Source organism: Merops nubicus, unplaced genomic scaffold (assembly GCF_000691845.1).
Source record: "Merops nubicus isolate BGI_N331 unplaced genomic scaffold, ASM69184v1 scaffold501, whole genome shotgun sequence".
In the NCBI taxonomy this organism is placed as follows: domain Eukaryota; kingdom Metazoa; phylum Chordata; class Aves; order Coraciiformes; family Meropidae; genus Merops; species Merops nubicus.
Genome location: NW_008588786.1, coordinates 68,555 through 88,697, shown reverse-complemented (window position 1 = coordinate 88,697; position 20,143 = coordinate 68,555). Strand labels below are relative to the sequence as shown.

Below are 20,143 nucleotides of genomic sequence, written 5' to 3'. Positions count from 1 at the left end.
ACTAAAAATACTATTGTGATCTTAATCAAGACCTTTTCTTTTTGTTTGTGCAGTATAAATCACAAATGACGTGCCTTAATCTGCATGGTCTTTTCAATTAATTTTCAGGTCAGTGAAAAATTAAACATAGCCGCGGAGACAGAGGCGAAAATCAATACTGCACGTGAAGAGTATCGGCCCGTTGCTGGTCGTGGTAGCATCCTTTATTTCCTGATTGTGGAAATGAGCTTGGTAAATGTCATGTACCAAACATCTTTACGGCAGTTCCTTGGCATTTTTGACCTATCAGTGGAAAGATCTCAGAAATCTCAGATCACAGCAAAAAGGGTAGCGTATATAATTGAGCATCTCACCTATGAAGTCTTCAGGTATACAGTTCGAGGGCTGTATGAAAATCACAGATTCCTCTTTACATTGCTTCTGGCACTGAAGATTGACTTGAAGGCCAAGAAGATTTCACACACTGAGTTTGAGACACTGATCAAAGGTAATTTCTCTAAAAATGTTCCTATTTACATATGTCTGTGAACTGCCAAGTTCAGATTTTGCAGTGTTTGCACTAACAATATGTTGTATCCACTGGATCTAATGTTTTTTAACTGGTGAATGAAAGCATGTATAGCTTGAGAAGGAATTAAGAGACAAATTTTCTAAAACAAGAGCAATATAGGTTATTCATTATCCAAAGAATGCTTAGATGAGTATACTCAACTGGTTTACACTGCAAAACAGAAAAAAAAGAAACTCTTTTATAGACTCTAAAGGCCATATAATTTTATCCTGTATTCCTCATTTTTGAGTTGCTGCATACCAATGTCTGTGGGCTTGAAGACAGTCAGCAATATCTTTCACATTGTGAAATTTCACATTGTGAATTTTCACTTTCATATTTCACATGTGGACTCTAGCACATTTAAGTGTCCGTATAAAAAAAGTGGAAATCTGTTACATGTTGTAAAACACTGTTATATGCAGCCTCCATTGCATTATGCCACCACTGCATGTCGCTACTAAGAAACAATGCCAAAGAAAAAGCTTAGTAAAATTTAGAAAGTTTTGATGGAGGTGTACCCCACTGTCTCCAAGGTATGGTAAGTATAATCAGGCACCAAGATAAGACAAATCCAGTTGAGTGCTTGACATCCAAATATCTCAGTCTGCTTTGCAAACACTTATATGTATGTTCAGTTGGGACTCAGCTGTGTTGAAGGTGCCAATAGGAGAGACACTGGAGTGGCGGTTGAGCTGAGACGCTGTTGAAGTTGCATAGTCCTGGAAATGAATGCACCATGTGCTTTCTTGTTCTGTAGTCTAGGTGAAGGAAGATTGGACTTTTCTACGTCTGAAGATGTGGGTTTGAGTATCCTTTTAGGTAGGCAAGTCTTATTCCAGCTGTACAGATGGAGCAAATGCAACACAAAAATTACTAGGATATCAGCTTTGGGAGGCACTGAGACCACTTCCCCAATATGTCTTTGTTAAATGACTCTTCCATGTAAATTCTAGGTCTCCATGTCCTGGTTTACAAAGATTTTTACTCCCTAAATTATAGAAATAAATAATTTTTTATTACTTGTCACCTTTCTGTTTAACAATGGTTAATGCCTCTGTAATGCTTTTTACTTTGCAGGAGGTGCCGGTTTGGATCTGAATTCTGTGGAACCAAAACCAAAAAAGTGGATCCTTGACATGACATGGCTCAATCTTGTACAGTTATCTAGCTTGTACCCTTTTAATCAACTCCTGGTGCAAGTTGTTAGGAACGAGAAGTCTTGGAAAGCTTGGTTTGATGAAGAAGCACCTGAAAAAGCTGTTATTCCTGATGGGTATGACAGCTTACTGGATCAGTTCCGTAAACTGCTCCTTGTCCGTAGCTGGTGCCCCGATCACACTGTTGCTCAAGTAAGAAATGCTTTTGTACAATTGTCATGCCATGTGCCATCTCCTGTAGAACTGCTAGTTCCAAATTTATGTTCTCTGAATTTGTTTTTGTCATAATATTTGTGGTAGAGTGAGCTTCTCTGAAAATCAGCTATTGAAATTCTTATATTAAAGATATAGGAAAGAAATATTAATTTATTGAATTGCAATGGATTAGAAAGGCCATTCCAAAACACTAAATAAATTGTGTTGGAGCCATAAGAATACCATTCTTTTTGTGTAGCACTTCTTAAGTGGGGTCATGAAACTTGTAAAGCAGTTGCATTCTTCCAGTGAATCAGAAGATACATCTGTATTTTTTTTTACAGAAATGAAAAGAGAACAGTCACTTTGTTGATAGATGCACTAAAACAGCAGATAAACTGTTTACTTACCCTCCATGCTGAGAAAGTTATAATTAAGACTGTCTCATGGCAGATGTTGTAAAAGAAACTGCAATAGACTAGCAGGTTCTCCACAGTCTGTGATACTTAGATTTTTCTTCTCTATGTAGGTCTAAAGATGTATGAGCCTATGAGTATCCTCTTTTAACTTTTTTTTTCTTTTGCTACAATGGCAAATAGTACTTCTGATTTTCTGCATATCTGAACTTTGAAGGTTACATTTTGTGATAGCATCTGTGTTGCATTTAGAGAAAACAATTTTTTTCATGGGCCTCTTTTTCTACAAGACCTCCTCCACCCTTTTTACTTCTTTTCAACAGGTAAATAAAAGAGAAGTATAGGAGCCCCACTTGCTGCAGTTTAAATGGACCAAAATAATAAAACTGCTACTGCTCGCTTATCAGCACTCTTATTGTCTTACTGTCTTAGAATGTCTTGAACAGTGGTTTAAAAAACTAATTATTTTAATTTTTTGAGGACAGAGGGGATCCTTTCTGTTGTTATCTTCTTTATCTCTTATTTCCCTGCTATTTACCCAGGTGCTAAAAAATTTTTAATTCTCTTCACTAGGGCAGAAGTTGCACTTAATAGTGGATGATTGAGTTGTTTTTTTCTGGAATTGGTGCTTCCTCAGTCAATCTTGTTCTTGGGTGTTTCTCTCCATAATACATGCCTCGGAATTTCTGCTAGTTGTTTACACAGTAGGAAAATCATGTCAGTCAAAAAAAAGTTCGTACACCAGGATAGCCTTAGAAGTCCCTTTACAAAATGTCTGTGAAACGAGAAAAATAGAGCCATAGGGAAGGTTTGACCTTTGAGGATCAGGTTTGAGCTGTGTTTATGCTTTGTAGAAACAGATATTCAGTGTTAGAGACTTGACTTGGATAACCACCGGACAGAAGATTTTATTTGAAGTTCCAACAAATATATGGAAGATTCTAACTGGGTCAAATGAAAAATCTAATTCTGCCATGCTGTAGAGACAATGTCAACCATACATGCTTAGAGGAGCTGAGAAAGGACTGGTATAGAGGAATTCTTTTGTTCTGCTATCCACCAAGCTTTAGCAGTCAGTAGTTTAGGGGCAATATCTGGGCTGTCCTTAGAGCTGACAGTGGGTCTATTCTGCATGGATTTCTTTAGTTCTTTTTAAGAAAACAGTCAGCATACTCACAACAATGTTCAGAGGATGGCTGTTGTGTGAGCAGAATTCTTTCTTTTCTTTGAAGTTTGCTATCTGAGAATTTCAATGGTTGCCTCCTGCAAACTGTAACTTTTGCTACACCAAAGCTGAAAATGAAAGTTTAGAAAGTTATTGCATTCCAGTGTAGGTATTGGTAAATTCCACATCAGTGATTAACGCTAAATAAATAAAAATTAAAAAAAATAATAAAAAAAAACAAACCCCCCCCAAAAAAACCCCAAAAAACCGGTAGATATTTCTGGTAATTTTTTATTTCTTTTTTTAGGCCAGATACTACATTGCAGAATCTCTTGGAGGGAAATACGCGGAAGGATTTATCCTTGAAATGGAAGCAATGTGGACAGAAAGTGACTGTCGAACACCTTTGACATGCTTTTTATCAGTGGGGTCTGACCCCACTGAAAATATAGAACGTCTTGCAAAATCAAAGGTATCCTTCTACACTGAGTTTGCTAGAGCTGATAAAAACTTTTAAAACTGTCCTTTGAAGTAGAAATGGTATTTCCACCGTTGAAATGGTGGTATTTATATTCATACCAGTGTTCTCTGGAAGTTAATTTTGGAACAGTAGCCAAAATACTTTTACTAAGGAAATGGAATTGTTTGATTCAAATGAACCCTCTATCTTTATCCAGCAGACTGTGATAGTCCATTACCCATTACTTAGTGAAAGTATTCAGCTATAAGAACAAAGCTCTATTTGTGGTTTAGACTGTGTCACATTCACTGGAGCTGACAGTATGATGATTACAGGAAGATACAGAAAACAATCATACATATGGTGCCAAGCGAAACTGGAGTCTCTACCATTCAGTCAGTTCTCTTGATAGAGACATTCAGCATTTCTTACAGCACAACATCACTTTAAGGCTCTCTGTGCTTTCTGTTTTATGTTTCACAATGTAAATGCAAATATAATTTTCCTGAAAAGTTATTCGCTGTAGAGCTCCATAAATTATCCTCCATGTTAGAATGCATCTTCATTTAGAGGTACAGGATTTTGGTATACACAAAGTGAGAGCACCCACAAATCTCTTTAGCTGATTAATTAGAAAGTTTAAATGCCTATTCTCTTTGGAAATCAGTACTCTCTTATTTTATTTGCCTGACTGTGATAAAGAGTCCTTAAATTTAGGCTCTAACTCTCACTTGAGCATTTAAATGTCGGAATATTACCTGAAGTTTTTAATGGGATCCTTGTCTCCCCAAGCTGTGCAACCAAATAGACAGCCAATATACAGATGCAGGGAGGGAGAAGGATGCCAGTTGGGTGAGCAGAATTTTTAGGTTTATTGGAAGCAATGACTTGGAAGAAAAATTTTATTCCTATTCAAGAAATAGTCTATTGGCTCTTCCCTAACATATAAAAGATACCTTGACTTTGTAGAGGATTTGAAATTAGCTTTAAGAATATAGGCTAGAACTAGGCAAAACATTTTAGGCCCTTTTCAAGTCCAAATAAACACATAAGGTGTTAGTGATTGGATTTCTGTTTTTATGGCCTGTAGTATGAATATACAAATGGAATGTTAGCTTTGTGATGATGTTTCATACACCTATTTGTCTCTTCAACACATGTATCCTGTGAAGTGGGCTCCTAGATAGGTACCTACCCTGTCTGCAGTAGGAGTTAGTTTCTGTAATCAGTAAAGAACAAGGCTGGCTTCTTTGAAAGCAGTTCAGAGCACACGATTGAAACTTAACTCTGATTTGCACCAAGGAGTTGAGTATTTCCATCCCACTGGCCATGTATGGGGACAAGGGACACTAGCCTCCTCATAGAAACATTGAAGTCAGCTGGTCACTTAGGATCACTCTTGCAAGGAGTGGAAGGAAATGCTTTCCCTTTATGTTAAATCTTAATCCTGCCTGAGGAAGTGCTGGTGGGTAAAAGGTGCTCTGTAATTTGGGCTGTTAAAAGATAGCAGGTTTTGCTGTCATTCTGCAAGTACATTGCAGTGGACAGTTTTAATAGTTTTCAAGCTTTAATGAAACATATAGAATAAGAGAAAGTGAGGTTGCAAAAGAATGAAAAGGTTTGTCCTGCTTATTCACACGTGGTTTATGAACAAGGCAACATTCACTAGGCTGCCATAACCTGAAGTGCAACTGCAACGTCAACCGTAAATGTAAAGTTAACTGTAATGATTAACAGTAAAGTTCTTGTCTGACCTCTTGAAGTAAAGATCTTGCAGCACAGCACGTAGAAACCTTTCAAATTCAGAAAGGCCATCCAGATGTTGTAAATTAAACTACAAACGGATTTATTTTTTTTTTAAAGTAAAAATCTGTATTAACATTGTGGGACTGGAGGACCATGTCAGTAGTTCTCTAGCTTTTGAAAAAAATGTATCTCAAAATCATTTACACTTTTCAGAAGTATTTGCAAGAGGGTTTTGTATTTATTCTGCTAGTTTGTCAGCAAATTGTACTTTGTTCCTGTTTTTTTCTGGCCTTTCTCTACTTTTTTTCAGATTAAACCTTTGACTTAACATAGGTTAGTTGCACCAAGGATCTGCTCTTGGATATATGTGATTCTATACCTCCAAAGTATCCTATTCATTATTTTGTGGGTTATTTTTGTTTGTTTGTTTTTCTCTTCTTAATGTTAGAAAACTTCCAGAAGACATCCTTGCCCTATTTTTCTTTTATTTCCCTTTTACAGGCATGATTTGTAGTCTTAAAATGGATTGTCAGTACTGGTGGTACCTCTAAGTGTCATATTAACAATATAAATCCAGTATCTGCAGTTGGAAATGTTCAAATTTGTGACCAGAATTTATTTTACAATCTAAAATGTAATTGTTCAGATAGCCTTCTCCCAAACAAATGGAAACAGCATCTGTGACTACTGATCAATACAAACTTGTTTATAACCCAAACAAGCTTTGGCTTAAAACTATTTGATTTCTGCCTGCTTTATTTTCACTTGAAGATGGAGTGAAAAATTTAGTTTCTGAATTAAAATTAAGTTAATTATGCCTAGGACTTTGACTTCATTAAACCTACATGTTTTTATTATTGTAGAGAAAGTTTCTTCTTTCAGGGAATGATGCACAGAACCTTCAACAGAACTGTCAGGAACTCTGTAGTGACTAAAATGATAGTATTTTCATCTGGATAGCAATGTATTAGGATGACACAGATATATTGGTATGACTCATTACTGAGAGAAACATTTTGTATGCAGACATTTTGATAGAGTTCATTCAGAAGGAGTAAAATGAGGACAACCATAGTGAAAAATACCTTTTGCTTTTCTTGATGTTTCTATAACCTTTAATGTGTGTACATTTGAGAGGTAACATTTCTGAGAAGAGCAAATTATGAGCAGATGCTTTGTTAGTGAGTAATGTACCAGCTGAACATTTATGCACCGTACAGGGGTAGTCACATTTTTTGACTTACAAGAGTGCTAGCTGTACTTAGATATATCTTAGTAAAGGTAAAATTTTTGCTCCTCCAGCACATGGCCAACTTCACAGGCTATTTAGCTTTGCTTCTTTTAGCTGCAATTTCAGGTTTTACTGACCTGAGAGCAGGATTTAACTGCTCTCTTATCTCTGGCATTCTCTTCTCCTTAAATCTTTTGCCAGGATGTGGAGGATCATATACAGCAGCTGTATTTATGCTGTTCAGTAAAATCAGGTCAGGACCTGTTCTGTGACCCTACGGCCAAATGATCCAGCACAGCTTGTGTCCATATGCTTAACCTTTTTCTCCTGCAAAAGTAGGGCAGCCTCATCCAATGCTCTGTAGGACTGGGTGAGTGACTGCTTTTTTGTTTCGCAGTGAGAGTGTCCAAGTAGCAGGGAAACTAAAGATTAACCTTTGCAGCTCTCAGCCAGCTGAAGGTAGGCTCAAATTCATAAGTCTTTAGGCAGTGCTCACAGTATGAGGCTTACTCAGTTGTAGGTCTTGAACATGAAACTCTCCATGAAGCTAAGTCTTTTCATCAGTTCCCTCACCCTCAACACATGTATAGAATAATATGCTCAATTGAGTTGGATAATTCTGTTTTCTCCTGGTAGAAGTCAGAGAGCCAGCCTAAGCCAGGTGATTACTTATTTGGCAAGAACAGGGGTAGTAAGACCAATAAGCAAGAGGGGGAGTCACCCTGGTAGCAACTTAGTCAGCTTGTCTTTATCAAATCCTTTTGTGAGAGCATGTATACCATCCTGCCTTTTTCTGAACCATTGGCTTTCCTCTCCCGTGGTCTCTGGAGGAAAGACTCCGTAAACTTCCAGGATTCCTGTGAGCTTTGTCTTTTCTGAATCCAGAAAACTAACAGCTGGAAAAACAGCTAGAGCTAGCAGATCACGAAACTAGAATCCTCTGAATCAGTGGGCTCCACAGCTACCAATTAACAATATGGGATGTTTGCTAAGGAATGACTTAGTATGAACCAGTGTTTCCTGTCCTGCCTGCTTCCTTGACAGTTCTCTGTTAAATGAAATAAGTATGTTCAAAGTGAAATAAATACGTTCAGACAGTAAAAAGACACCAGAATTGTTGGCTTTACTCTGTGCATTAGTTATTATATGGAGCCGTAATATCTGTCCATCTCAAGATAGTCCACACCGCAGGAAAAACAATGGTCAGGCAGCTGTGTTGCTGTGTGTATGTCCTGCTTTACTTGGGAAAGTGGGCAAAAAAAAGGGAAAGTGTTTCAGTTGTCTTATCCCATTGACTTCTTCAGACCTGCAAAAAAAGATTATGTCCAGAGGGTATAGTTTTCTTTCAGCAGGTGGATAAGAGCAACTTGGAGGGTTTTTCTTTTTTGTTGACTGTATTTTAATATAATCAGTCTTCACTGATATTAGCAGTTTTCTTTGTGACACAATGTCACTGTGCATGGACCTACAGAAGCCATATGTTGTGTATAAACATTCTAAAGAACTTTTTTTCCTTCCAGAACATTCCCTGCCGTGCCATTTCAATGGGTCAGGGCCAGGAAGTCCATGCAAGGCGCCTGTTAAATCAGTGCATGCAAGATGGAGGATGGCTCCTCCTACAGAACTGCCACCTTGGCTTGGAGTTTCTTAATGAGTTAATGGACACCATTGCAACAACAGAATCTATGAGTGAAGATTTCAGGACCTGGATCACTACAGAGGCTCACCCAGAGTTTCCTATTAGTCTTCTACAGTCCTCTATCAAATTTACTAATGAACCTCCTCAAGGTAGGAAACTGCTTTCTCTGAGGTTTGGAGCCTACTCCCCACTCCTCCAGCACCCCCACCCCACCCTGTATCACTATATGCAGTGTTTTAGTTTTTATTCTGTGCTGTTTTGTTAGCTCAATACCACACTGTGTAAGTCAGTCTTGCAATGTGTAAAGCATGACTCTTTTGGAGAGAAAATGGATAATATTTGGTTTTGTAATAGAAATTGATAGTGAATTTGTTGTTTATGTAGAACCTGTGGATAATGCCAGGTCAGTCGTCCTTTCTTAAGCTCAGCACACTCCACTACCCTTTACTTTCTGTCATATTGATCACACCCAAGGATGCAGAGGGGGAATGATCCTGTGCGCTACTGGGTAAGGGGAAGGAAAGGACTCTTCTGAATACTCAACCTCAGCCTCCCAGGCTGCAGTGTGTAGCTGTGGTCATCTGGCACTCCTCACAGGAGGCCCCAGCATCTTTGTAATTGTCCTTCAAATGCTTGTATTTTGAACTATGGCAGAAAGAAATCCTCAAGACTGACACTTGTTTTGTCTGCTAATTCCTTCATCTTTAACTGTGTGTAATGCATTAACTTGCCCTTCATTTATATATAGGTGTTGCCACTGATTTCAGTAAATGAAGTCATTAGGAGCTGAGAATTTTTGTCCAAGGTCGTATTTAATGCTTCAGTCATTTAAACCTCTTATTTCAGTATTCATCTTTGAACGTTAGTAAGATGTCTACAAAAGGTCTGATCTTGTGAAAGACATCCTATTTCAGTGTACATGCTCTACTCTCAAAAGCAATTAGTTTACTGTTAAAAATTTCTTACTTCTTTCTCTTCTCCTCCTCCCTTTTTAATACAGTGCTTAACATCTTTTTATTGTGCTGTGATCCCTCCTTATCATTCAAATTATAATGCCCTACAGCTCCAAGAGGCTAATTTGTAAGTCAGGTTATAGCAAATTTACAACTTGCCTTTACTAATAGAAATATGTCCAGTGTAACAATTTAAATCAGAATGAAACAGAAACAGTTTAAGTTTTCTGGTACTGTCCTAGTACATTGGTAGCACCATATGATAAGGCACTTCTATCTGATCATTTTGTCTTGATTTTGGAACTCTCTTATGATACCTTTCTAATATTTTGAAAAGCTATTTGTTTGGTTATTGTTCTACAGGATCTTTATGAAATAGGAAAGAAGAAACAGGGCTTTTTTATGAGTTAAGAAGTATGATGACTTGGACAGTCTATTCACTGCACATGAAATCTGTCTTTTTTACACTTCTGTTAGTTGATTAGGTGGAAGATAACATAAGAGAGAGGTGGTGTCTGTAAGTCATGCCTGGTGTTGTCTGCCAAAGGCAGACGATGCTTCAGCAACTCTGCCTGAAAGCATCTGGGAGTAGTGGGGCTTATGTATTCCATGGAAGATGATATTGCATGAATATCATCTGCCTAAAGCTGTTCCTGGGATATGAAATGTCTGTGCTCAAACAAACCTCCCCAAGTATTAATATTTCCACTATGAATTTAGGCTCTCCTATCATCAGTTTAGTGCCTGCGTTCCAGTCTGAGAAGCTGCATACAGAAGTTTGAGATTGTTATAAAAATGAAATCTAAATAAAATTATCTTCAGTAGAAGCAAAATATCATTTTATATGCAAATATCAAAACACAAACTGTCAGATATTCAGTGCTGTATTTCATATGTTAGGTGTCCTTTTGGTTGCCATAGAGTTGCTGAATAGTTATGTTTACATTTCAGTTTATTGATAACTTTTAGAATATGATTACTTAAGTGTAATTCCTTCCAAACTCCTGAACTTAATTTGGTGTGTCATTTACCTGAAACAAAAGGTAATTGAAGTTTGCCTGCTATGACCAGCTGAATAGATAATTGATTCAGAGATTATCTGAACCTATAAATAAGATGATACTGTAAATTGGAATAGAGAATTCTGCTTAACGGAAACTGAAGTTGTGGGTTCCATACATTGTTTTGCTCATATATTACATTTTTATACTTATTTTCTAGGTGTAAAAGCTTGCTTAAAACGAACATACTCAGCTGTTACTCAGGATCACCTAGAAGTGAGCAACATGCCTCAGTGGAAACCACTGCTATATGCTGTAGCATTTCTTCACACAACTGTTCAGGTTTAAAAACATGTTTCTTTTCTTCTGTCATAAAAACTGTGTTTCATTTATCAATGCACTATGTTATTAAATGAAAAACCTGCTTAAATGGAAATCCCATGTTGGTAAATTAATACAATAAAATAAGACATAAACCAACACACCTCTATTAATGCAACTGTCTTAGAATTTAGAACTTTGCTCATGATGGTCTTGTACCTCCAACAGGGATGGTGTTTCAGAGTAACAAAGGACAGAAAACCAATAATCCATCAGTGCACTCTTCTGTTAAAGTCTTTGAGCATGACTGTGTGATCTGTCTTTTAACTGTTTTTTTACAAATATTTTAAATCATAAAAGCATATTGAAGAAATTTACAGCTTGGGTTGGAAAACTATAGTCTTAAAACTGCTTCTTCCACAATGAGAAGGGCTAAGAGGGTTAAAGTAAATCCTCTTTGCACTGAGACCTATAGGAGGAAATGAGAGTGGACAATGATTTTGGGTCTTGCTTTTCAGGAGTTCCATTAAAGAAAGTAGTTTATGGATTAACCACAACTTTTCATCATTCTATTGATTGATTTTGCAGTATCCTTAGTTTATATTTGGTGCCTAGTTAATTTAGCTCTGTGGCATCCGTGCACTGATACGTTGTGGTCCAATTGAAGCTTGTGGTATGTTTGTCTGTGACCCCTTGCTTCTTTCTTGGTGGAAATTAAGAATGTTTAAATACCAGATATTGCTCTAACATCTACATACTGCCAGCTGCGTCTGTAAGAGATTTAGTAAGAAGCAGCTTTTGCTACTTGCCTCTGTACCATGGAGACACGTCAGTCGTACAAATGTAACTAGTTGTATAACTAGTCTGTAGGAAGACCATAGACAATGATCATGGCTGATACACATTGTTTCCTAAAACGGTAGCTTCATGTTTCACTTTCAAAAACTATAGTTCTAGACTCACAAATTCACTGCACTTAAAAAAGAGGATTTTTTTCTTTGTGCAAATGTTAGTATTCCTTTTCTTTGTTCGTATCTCTCTGCTGCAGCTGATAAATCAAGAAATATTTCTATTGAAGGAATACATGTTTCTTCATATAAATATAAAGAATATGTTTCTACATATAAATGAAGAAATATTTTCTATTTTTATCTCGAAGTACTAGATAATTAATGAAGCTTTTGGCCTCGTGTGTTAAGAGAAGAATAATTTTTTTAATGTTGGTGAAATACAACCCCAGCTGGATGACTGTGTTCTTAGTACATTTAATATATTCTTCTGCACTTAATGTTTTCTTCACAATTGCTATTGATCAGCCTTTTACCTTCAGCTCTATCTGTTTTACAGGAAAGACGAAAGTTTGGTCCATTGGGATGGAATATTCCTTATGAATTTAATCAGGCAGACTTTGCAGCCAGCGTGCAGTTTGTGCAGAATCACTTGGATGCCATGGACACTAGGCGTGGGGTGAACTGGAGCTGCGTTCGCTACATGCTTGGAGAAGTGCAGTACGGTGGCCGCGTAACCGACGACCTTGACAAAGCCCTGCTGAATACGTATGCCAGAGTGTGGTTTGGAGAGCATATGTTTACTGAAAAATTTTGTTTCTACAAAGACTATGTTATTCCAAAAGGCAAAACAGTTGAAGAATATCTCCAATACATAGAGCAGTTACCAGTGATAGATACACCTGAGGTAAAATACTTCAATATATTAAAGGGAGTTTTTGTAAGAGAAATAATTTAATCAGGTATATTTTTCAGAGCCATGAATGTATAGGTCAAGATTAGCAGGCAGATCATTATAGGGGTTATCTAGTGTAGATCTGCTGACCAGGAAGAGATAGATGAAGCCTTCTTCAAACAGTTGGAAGACATTTTGCATTCACAGGCAATGGTCTTCATAGAGGACTTTAACTGTCCTAATTATCTGCTGGAATGGTGATAACAGCAGGGTTCAAGCAGTCTAGATTTATTGAGTGCATTAATGACAACTTCCTAGCACAGGCAACTGAGAAGCCAACAAAAAAAGGAACTTGGCTGGACCTGATACTTATGAGTAAGGAAGAACTGGTCGGGGATGTGAAATTTGGAGGCAGCCTTGACTGCAGTGACCAGTGGTGGAGTTTGTGATCCTAAGAAGAGGCTGGAGGGAAAAACCAGGACCATAGCCCTGGATTTTGGGAGAGCAGACTTCAATCCCTTCAGAGATTTCTTCCAGGCTTGTAAGAATTCCATGAGATGTGGCCCTGGAAAAAAGAGGGGTCCAGGAGAACTAGTTTATACTCAGGGATCACCTTGTCCAAGGTTAAAAAAAATCCATCCTAACAAGCAGTATGGGTCCATTGCTGAATGGGGTAGGAGGACTAGTGAGAAATGTTATGGAATAGCCTCGATGCCTTCTTTCCCTTAGTCTTTACCAGTAAAACTGGCCTCCAGGAATCCCAGGACCCCTAGATGAAAAGTCTAGAACAAGGAACTTTGTCCTGGTGGGTAAGGACCAGATTAGGGAGCATTTAAACAAACTGAATGTATGTATGTTCATAGTACCTAATGGGTTGCAACCATGAGTGCTGACAGAGGTGGCTGATGTCAGTAAGGCCACTCTTTACTACTTTTAAATTACTTCCAATCACAGTGATTGGAAGAGATTCCTGAAGAATGGAAGGTAGCAAATATCGCTCCATTCTTCAAGGAGACAAGAAGAAAGATCTCGGGAGCTACAGACTGGTCAGCCTCAGTTCAGTCCCTGGGAAGGTGCTGGAGAAAATCCTCTTGCAAAGCATTTCCAAAGATACGAAGGACAATCAGGTGATTGAGAGTAGCCAGCCTGGATTCGTGAAGGAGAAATTGTGCTTAACCAGCCTGTTTGCCTTCTACAATGAGGTGTTCAGTTTGGCAAGTGAGGAGAGAGCAATGAATGTTTTTTATGTCAACTTTAGTAAGGCCTTTGACACTATCTCCCATAATATCTTCATAGACAAAGTATGATAAGTGTGCTATGAGGTGATTTGAAAAGTGGCTAAATAATTAGTGTGAGGTCTAGTTGGAGACAGGTCACTAGTATGCCAGGAGTCAATACGAGGCCGGTGCTGTTTAACATCTTTGTTAATGACCTAGATGATGGGGCAGAGTGCACCTTCAACAAGCTGACAGGAGATACAAAACCAGAAGTAGGGGCTCTTAGACTAGATGGTCGTGCTGCTATCCAGAGAGATACAGACAGACTGGAGAACTGGGCAGTGGGGAATCTCATTAAGTCTGACAATGGGAAATGGAAATTCTTTCATTGGTTGCCCTGGTGGACAACTAGCTGACCATGAACCAGCAATGCACACTTATGACAAAGAGGCCAATGATATCCTTGGCTGCATTAGTAAGAGGGAGGTGATTCAACAGGTTGAGGAAGGTGATCCCTGTGCTCTACTGAGCTCTAGTGAGACCATATCTGAAGTACTATGTCCAGCTCTGGACTCCCCAGTATGAGAAAGATAAGGAATTACTGGAGTGAATCCAAAGTAGGGCCATGAAGATGGACTGGAACATCTGTCATATGAGGAAGGGCTGAAAGATCTGGGACACTTTAGCCTGGAGAAGAGAAGGCTCAGGCAGGATTTTGTCAATGTGTATAAATACCTATTGGGAGGGTGTAAAGATGGAGACAAAGTCTTTTTTATGAGGCAATGAACATAAACTAAAAACTAGGAAATTCCATCTGACAACAAGAAAACACATTTTTACAGTGAAGGTGGTCAAGCACTGGAAGAGGTTACCCAGAGAGATTGAGGAGTATTAAAATCCCAGCTGGATACTGTGGTGGACAGCCTGCTCTAGATGACCCTGTTTGAGCAGGTGGTTTGGATTAGATGACCCACAGAGACTTCTCACAAATTAAACTATTTTGTGGTTTTGCAGTTCTGTATGAGATTAAGCAGATGTGAACTGAGAAATAAACAAAATTAAAAAGCCACATAATCTCATTGTGCAGATTATAATTGGGAGATTATTCTATTTTGACATCCGAAAGATCTGAATGTTGCCATGAATTAATGGAGTAAGGTGCAGAGTAGCTCCTGTTTGCAACCACTTTTGCATTACTCAATGTGTGTATGCTGCAGTGAGCACATTAATTGGAGGACCACAACTTTCTGCTCCCTCTAGTACAGGCTTATGTTATGAAGTCAGTTAAAAATGAAACAGAATTGAATGCTCTGGATTTTTGTCTCATTGCTATTAACTTGATAAATGCCTTTGGAGGTAAGTTCTATTAAAATTAATAGACAGGACTGAACTGAAAAAATACTTTTTTTATTTAAAGAAATAGTTACTGATGATGTGCTGGCTAATCATGCAGGAAGATTCCAAGGTCATGAAATAAACTTGGAAAGTTTTGAATATCTGACAGTAGTAAAACCAGAATTCAAGAGTATTTGTGTTGGCAATGACACACCTTTTCCAAGTGGGGGTGAATGCAGCCATGATAAGCACCAGCAGGCTCCATTTGAGCCCAGCTCATGAAGTAGTTCCTATCAATGCATGAACCTTGACTCTGTCAGGTATCAGGTGCCACTTTCATGGATCTGCTTTTCTGACCACTTGGGAACCTGTCTCACAGTGCTGCAATGCTTTCTTAAAGTATTTTGATGGCTGTAAAAAATCTGTGTGTATGGTTTGATGTAGGGGAATTTTACCTTTGACTTTTATGCAAATAGGATAAAGTCCAGGAATGCAAACATCCTTTTCTCCTTCACATTTTCACAAGCTAGGAAGAAATCTACGGCTTTCTTCAGTCATTGCAGAATCTGTCACAAGTGCGCATGGGAACCTTTAACCTTTTAAGCTCTCAGGCTTCTTTGTTCCACAAAGGATATTGTGCTAGGCAAAACAGTGTTTTGTTCTTTGGAATCTTTATTTCCTCCCCGTTCCATTTTTGGTTAAGAAAGAAACACTGAATAAGTCTGATTGCTGTATCCTTGCTCTTTTGATGAAATTTCAACCTCTGATCAGAATAAACACTGACTTCTGAAGAGGGCTATTGAACTCAGCAATCCCTTTGAAAATTACTTTGATTTCAGAGGGGTATAGAGCTTTAGCAATTGGTTTTGAGGATTTATCAGGCTAAAAAAAACCCCAACCTTATAAAAAGAATCCAGCATGCACTTTTTAATCAAAATTCACAGAGATTTTTGATGAAAAATATGAGAATTTTGACCTCTTCATAAATTTACAGGACAGTGGTCCACTCATTGCTTTACTACTATAGTTTCTTTGTTCTTATTCCTTCATACGTCATTTGCATAAAAACATAGGGCCAGAGTTTCCTCCTATAGAATCATAGAATGTTTGGGTTGGGAAGGACCTCTAATGGTCATCTAGTCCAACCCCCCTGCAATAAGCAGGGACATCTCTAACTAAGTCAAGCTGCTCAGAGCCTCATCAAGCCTGACCCTGATTGTCTCCAGGGATGAGGCTTCCATCACCTCTCTGGGCAACCCATTTCAGTGATCTATCACCCTCATATGAAAGAACTTTTTCCTAACATGTAACCTAAATCTCCCCTTTTCTAACTTAAAGCCATCACCCCTCGTCCTGTGACTACAAACCCTTGTGAAGAGTCCCTCCCCTGCTCTCTTGTAGGCCCCTCTCAGGCACTGGAAGGTCGCTATAAGGGCTCCGTCCTATGTAACATCCCTGTCTTTGGCAATATTGCACTAATTATGAGGTTATCCCTTGGACTGCCACTGCAATTTGTATTCACCCAAGCAGATATTTTTCATGTTTGTTTCTAAGGTGGGCTATAACATTGGCACAATATCTGCTAGAGCAAAACCAAAAAAAGCAATCTTTCTTGTGTGAGAGCAAAAGCAAGAAAGAATGTATCCTCAAATGTGTATTTCATTCCATGATAAATAAAGTGCATTGATATTTTCACTTTTTACAGCTCTAAATATTCAGTTAGAGTAAGCTTCTATGTGTAAAAGGTGTTAAATCCTACATGCTAGTTATAGTCATATATGCATCTCTGACTTGCAGTATTAGGTCAGTTCTGTGTTCTCTGTGCTGCCATAAGGATCAGATCCGCCACTGGTGTAAATCAGTGGAGCTCTGCTGGGTTTGACACAGGTACAGCCACTTACGTCCCTTGGCTCTGTTTCTAGATTTGGAAACATAACAATAGTACGTATGACCCTTTTTACTCTATCATCAGTGTATGTAAATATTGGTTATTGTAAGTGTCTTCCTGTAATATATTAATTCTAACATAAAATATGAACGCGTGAAAAAAAAGAAATAAGAGATTAACTGGCTCTGGTGCTTAGTTTGAGGGCAAGCCTTCACTCATTGTTGGATCAGTGGTTCAAACTTTGTAAGAGATACTTAATAGTTATAATTAAATGAGGACTCGTGAAATGTGTCACAGTACAATTCCTCCTGGAGCAGAGTTGCAATTGTCAACCTGACAATTATAGACTTACTGCTATTTCAGTGGAAGTTTCTGAGAAAGCTATTATCATTCAGACAAAGGGCAGCTTTGGAGTAATTCTGTGCTAGCTGTATCTTAAGTAAAATAATTCAATTTCAGAAAAAAGGGAAGTAAGGAGTGGGAGACTAAAACTAGAATAGCTAAGCCATAAAATATCCTATATATGTCACCAGTGATAAAATCTTTAGGTACTTGGAATATGGACAGTGTTTTATTTACTGTGCTGCATACCTTATAAGCCTAAGAAAATGAATAAACCAGAATGTGTTAGAAATGGAAACTGATGTGGTTATTAGGGGCATCTACTTAATCTACAGCAGCAATAGATCTCTAGAGACAAAGAGCTACTGGGCAGGGTTGGTGTCCACATATGACATGTTTCCAAGAAGTTCTAGTCTGAAACAGTGAAAGGAATTGGTTTGTCACCCCTGGTAGCATGCCACAGCATGATCCTAAGCCTGCTATGTGAAGATAATTAGAAGATCAGTTAAAAAAAAAAACACTCATGTGAATGAAAATACTATTATATATGCAGTCTGTGTTTTTGTATAATTTGGGCTTGGTCCTTGGGGCAGCTAAATGGGTGTACTTCCACTGACCTATTCATGCCTACTCTTTAATAGAGCTGAGGATTTTCCTCCTTGTTTGTCTATTTTCATACATTCTTTCACTGATATAATTTTAGAAGGAAGATTTAATTTATTTTTTAATTTTTTTTCCCCTTTTACTGTAAGGTATTTGGACTTCACCCTAATGCAGATATAACTTACCAGACTAACCTGGCTAATGAGACATTAAGCACAATAGTGAGTATCCAGCCCAAGGACAGCAGCACTGGAGGAGGGGAAACCCGAGAAGCAGTGGTGTATCGTCTTGCCAATGAGATGCTGGAGAAGTTACCTCCAGATTATAACCCTCATGAGGTATATGCTGCTTTATAGATAGAGGTGTTTTATCTATCCATGTGTGTGTACGTTTTATGAGTTTTATTGTGCTTTAACTTTTTAAATTTTAACTGGCATGTGTTTTAAAATGCTCTTAAAATTATTCATAGTGTTTTACAAGTCTGTTTTGGCTTATTATATAAAATATAACTACATTTGGAAACATATATTTGAATTAGTCCATTTGATTAGTCACCTAAGCTCAGAGGAGCCACTAGAGAATTCAGAAAGTTCTTTGTAGTACCTTAGAGAAGGTCACCGGTGCCTCTTTCTGAAGGATCAGTGGTCTCACAGCAGTTACAGCTTTCAAGTTACCTACTCTTATTATGATACCACTATTATGAATAATGGATTTTATCACTGACCCAGATTTTTTCTGTTTGAGCTATAGCATATGTTTATCAATCTTTTCTTGCATTTTTGATTAATGGTCTCATTAAATGGAAAAATGCAGCATTGTTTTACATCAGTTTGTATGTAGGATCTGGTGTCTTGCCATGTGTTTCATGAACAGAAACTGTTGAAAAACCCTCATTTCCACAATTTTATTATCTACAGTTTTGTTTTGCACTGATAGTGGTTTTTTTGCCACTGGTTGCAGTCAAAGCTTGTAGAGTGCTCAGAATGCAGTATTTCAGCTTGCTGCATTATATTTTATTTTCTTCTCTGTCCAGTTTAGAATGTCCATGTAGTTTACAACCAGTAGTCTTGGGGTTCTGGCAATATTTCCTTTCTTCTGTTCTACTATTCATCTCAGATTTAATATGCCTTGTATAAATAGCCTCTTCTGTACCATCATAATTCAACTCAGAACTTCCCTTTTCATTCTCTTCCTGGAAAAATACTTAAAATCAGCAACATTTTTTGGTGGGGTTTCCTAACAGCTTTCTCCATTCAGTTATTTTTCCATCCATCCCTGCTTGTGTGGGGTTGGTTTTTTTTGGTTTGGTTGCCCCCTCCCCCGGCTTATTGATCTGCTTATTGATTCCCAGTGATGGTCTATAAATCATTTGTTTCTGGAACTGGATTTGGAATAGAATCAGTTTTCTAGTTTTCACATTATTATTTACTAGTAAATAACTATTACAAATAGCAAGTAAAATTAAATATAATACATGTAATAATATTTAATTACTAATTTAATGAATTTAATAAATTATACCTTGGATCTACACCTATAATTTACACCTTTTCCCTTATCCTTCCTATTAAACTAAATCTTTTTAATGGAACTAGTTTCTTCTAGTTTTATTCATCTCCTTAGAAAATGATTTTTCAGTTTGCAATAGTTATAGAATACTGAATGCCTGCATAGCATGTATGGTTTTGCCATATTTGTAGTCTGTGTATTGAGGGTAGTTTTTCAGTATATTGGTTAAAACCTCCAGAAGAGGATTTATTCATTCCCTTGTTAAACTACCAACTTCTTTCCTTCTAAAGGATTCATAATATTTAGAAAACATCAATAGAACTGGACTTTATATTGTGACCAGAGAAAGTCATGTCCTCAGATTTTACCCCTGGGAAATTTTCGTCTTGTAAAATGCACATACACTTGTTTAATCCAAATTTCTCTTCTAAAGGGTTTGAATAAATAAAGTTTTTCTCTGGCATTTTTTGTGTTTGATCAGACATCTCATTCACTCCTTCTTGGTTTATCCACTCAGGCTACCCACATAAAATACATAGATTAGGCCTCCCCTTTTCAGTCACTTCCTTGTATCTTATCTTTGGAGACAGCCAATTATGGAGCCAGCAGGTGTAGTTAAGGACAAAGAGTCTGGCGGGTTTATTTTGGAAGTTCCACCCTGCACTCTTAATTTGTGTCTATTTTACTAGTGTATTTGGGTACAATACATGCTTTTCATGGGGCTGTATT

The 20,143-nt window shown here is 37.7% G+C and overlaps 1 protein-coding gene across 1 annotated transcript in view; it reads left to right on the top strand.

Moving 5' to 3' along the window:
* Nucleotides 1-20,143, top strand: part of LOC103781634 (dynein heavy chain 5, axonemal-like) — a 162,369-nt gene that overhangs the window by 120,368 nt on the left and 21,858 nt on the right. Inside the window, 7 exon segments of the mRNA XM_008949354.1 lie at nt 109-487; nt 1,631-1,902; nt 3,794-3,958; nt 8,444-8,711; nt 10,737-10,858; nt 12,185-12,532; nt 18,055-18,243. Of these exon segments, the coding sequence (XP_008947602.1) occupies nt 109-487; nt 1,631-1,902; nt 3,794-3,958; nt 8,444-8,711; nt 10,737-10,858; nt 12,185-12,532; nt 18,055-18,243 (1,743 nt within the window).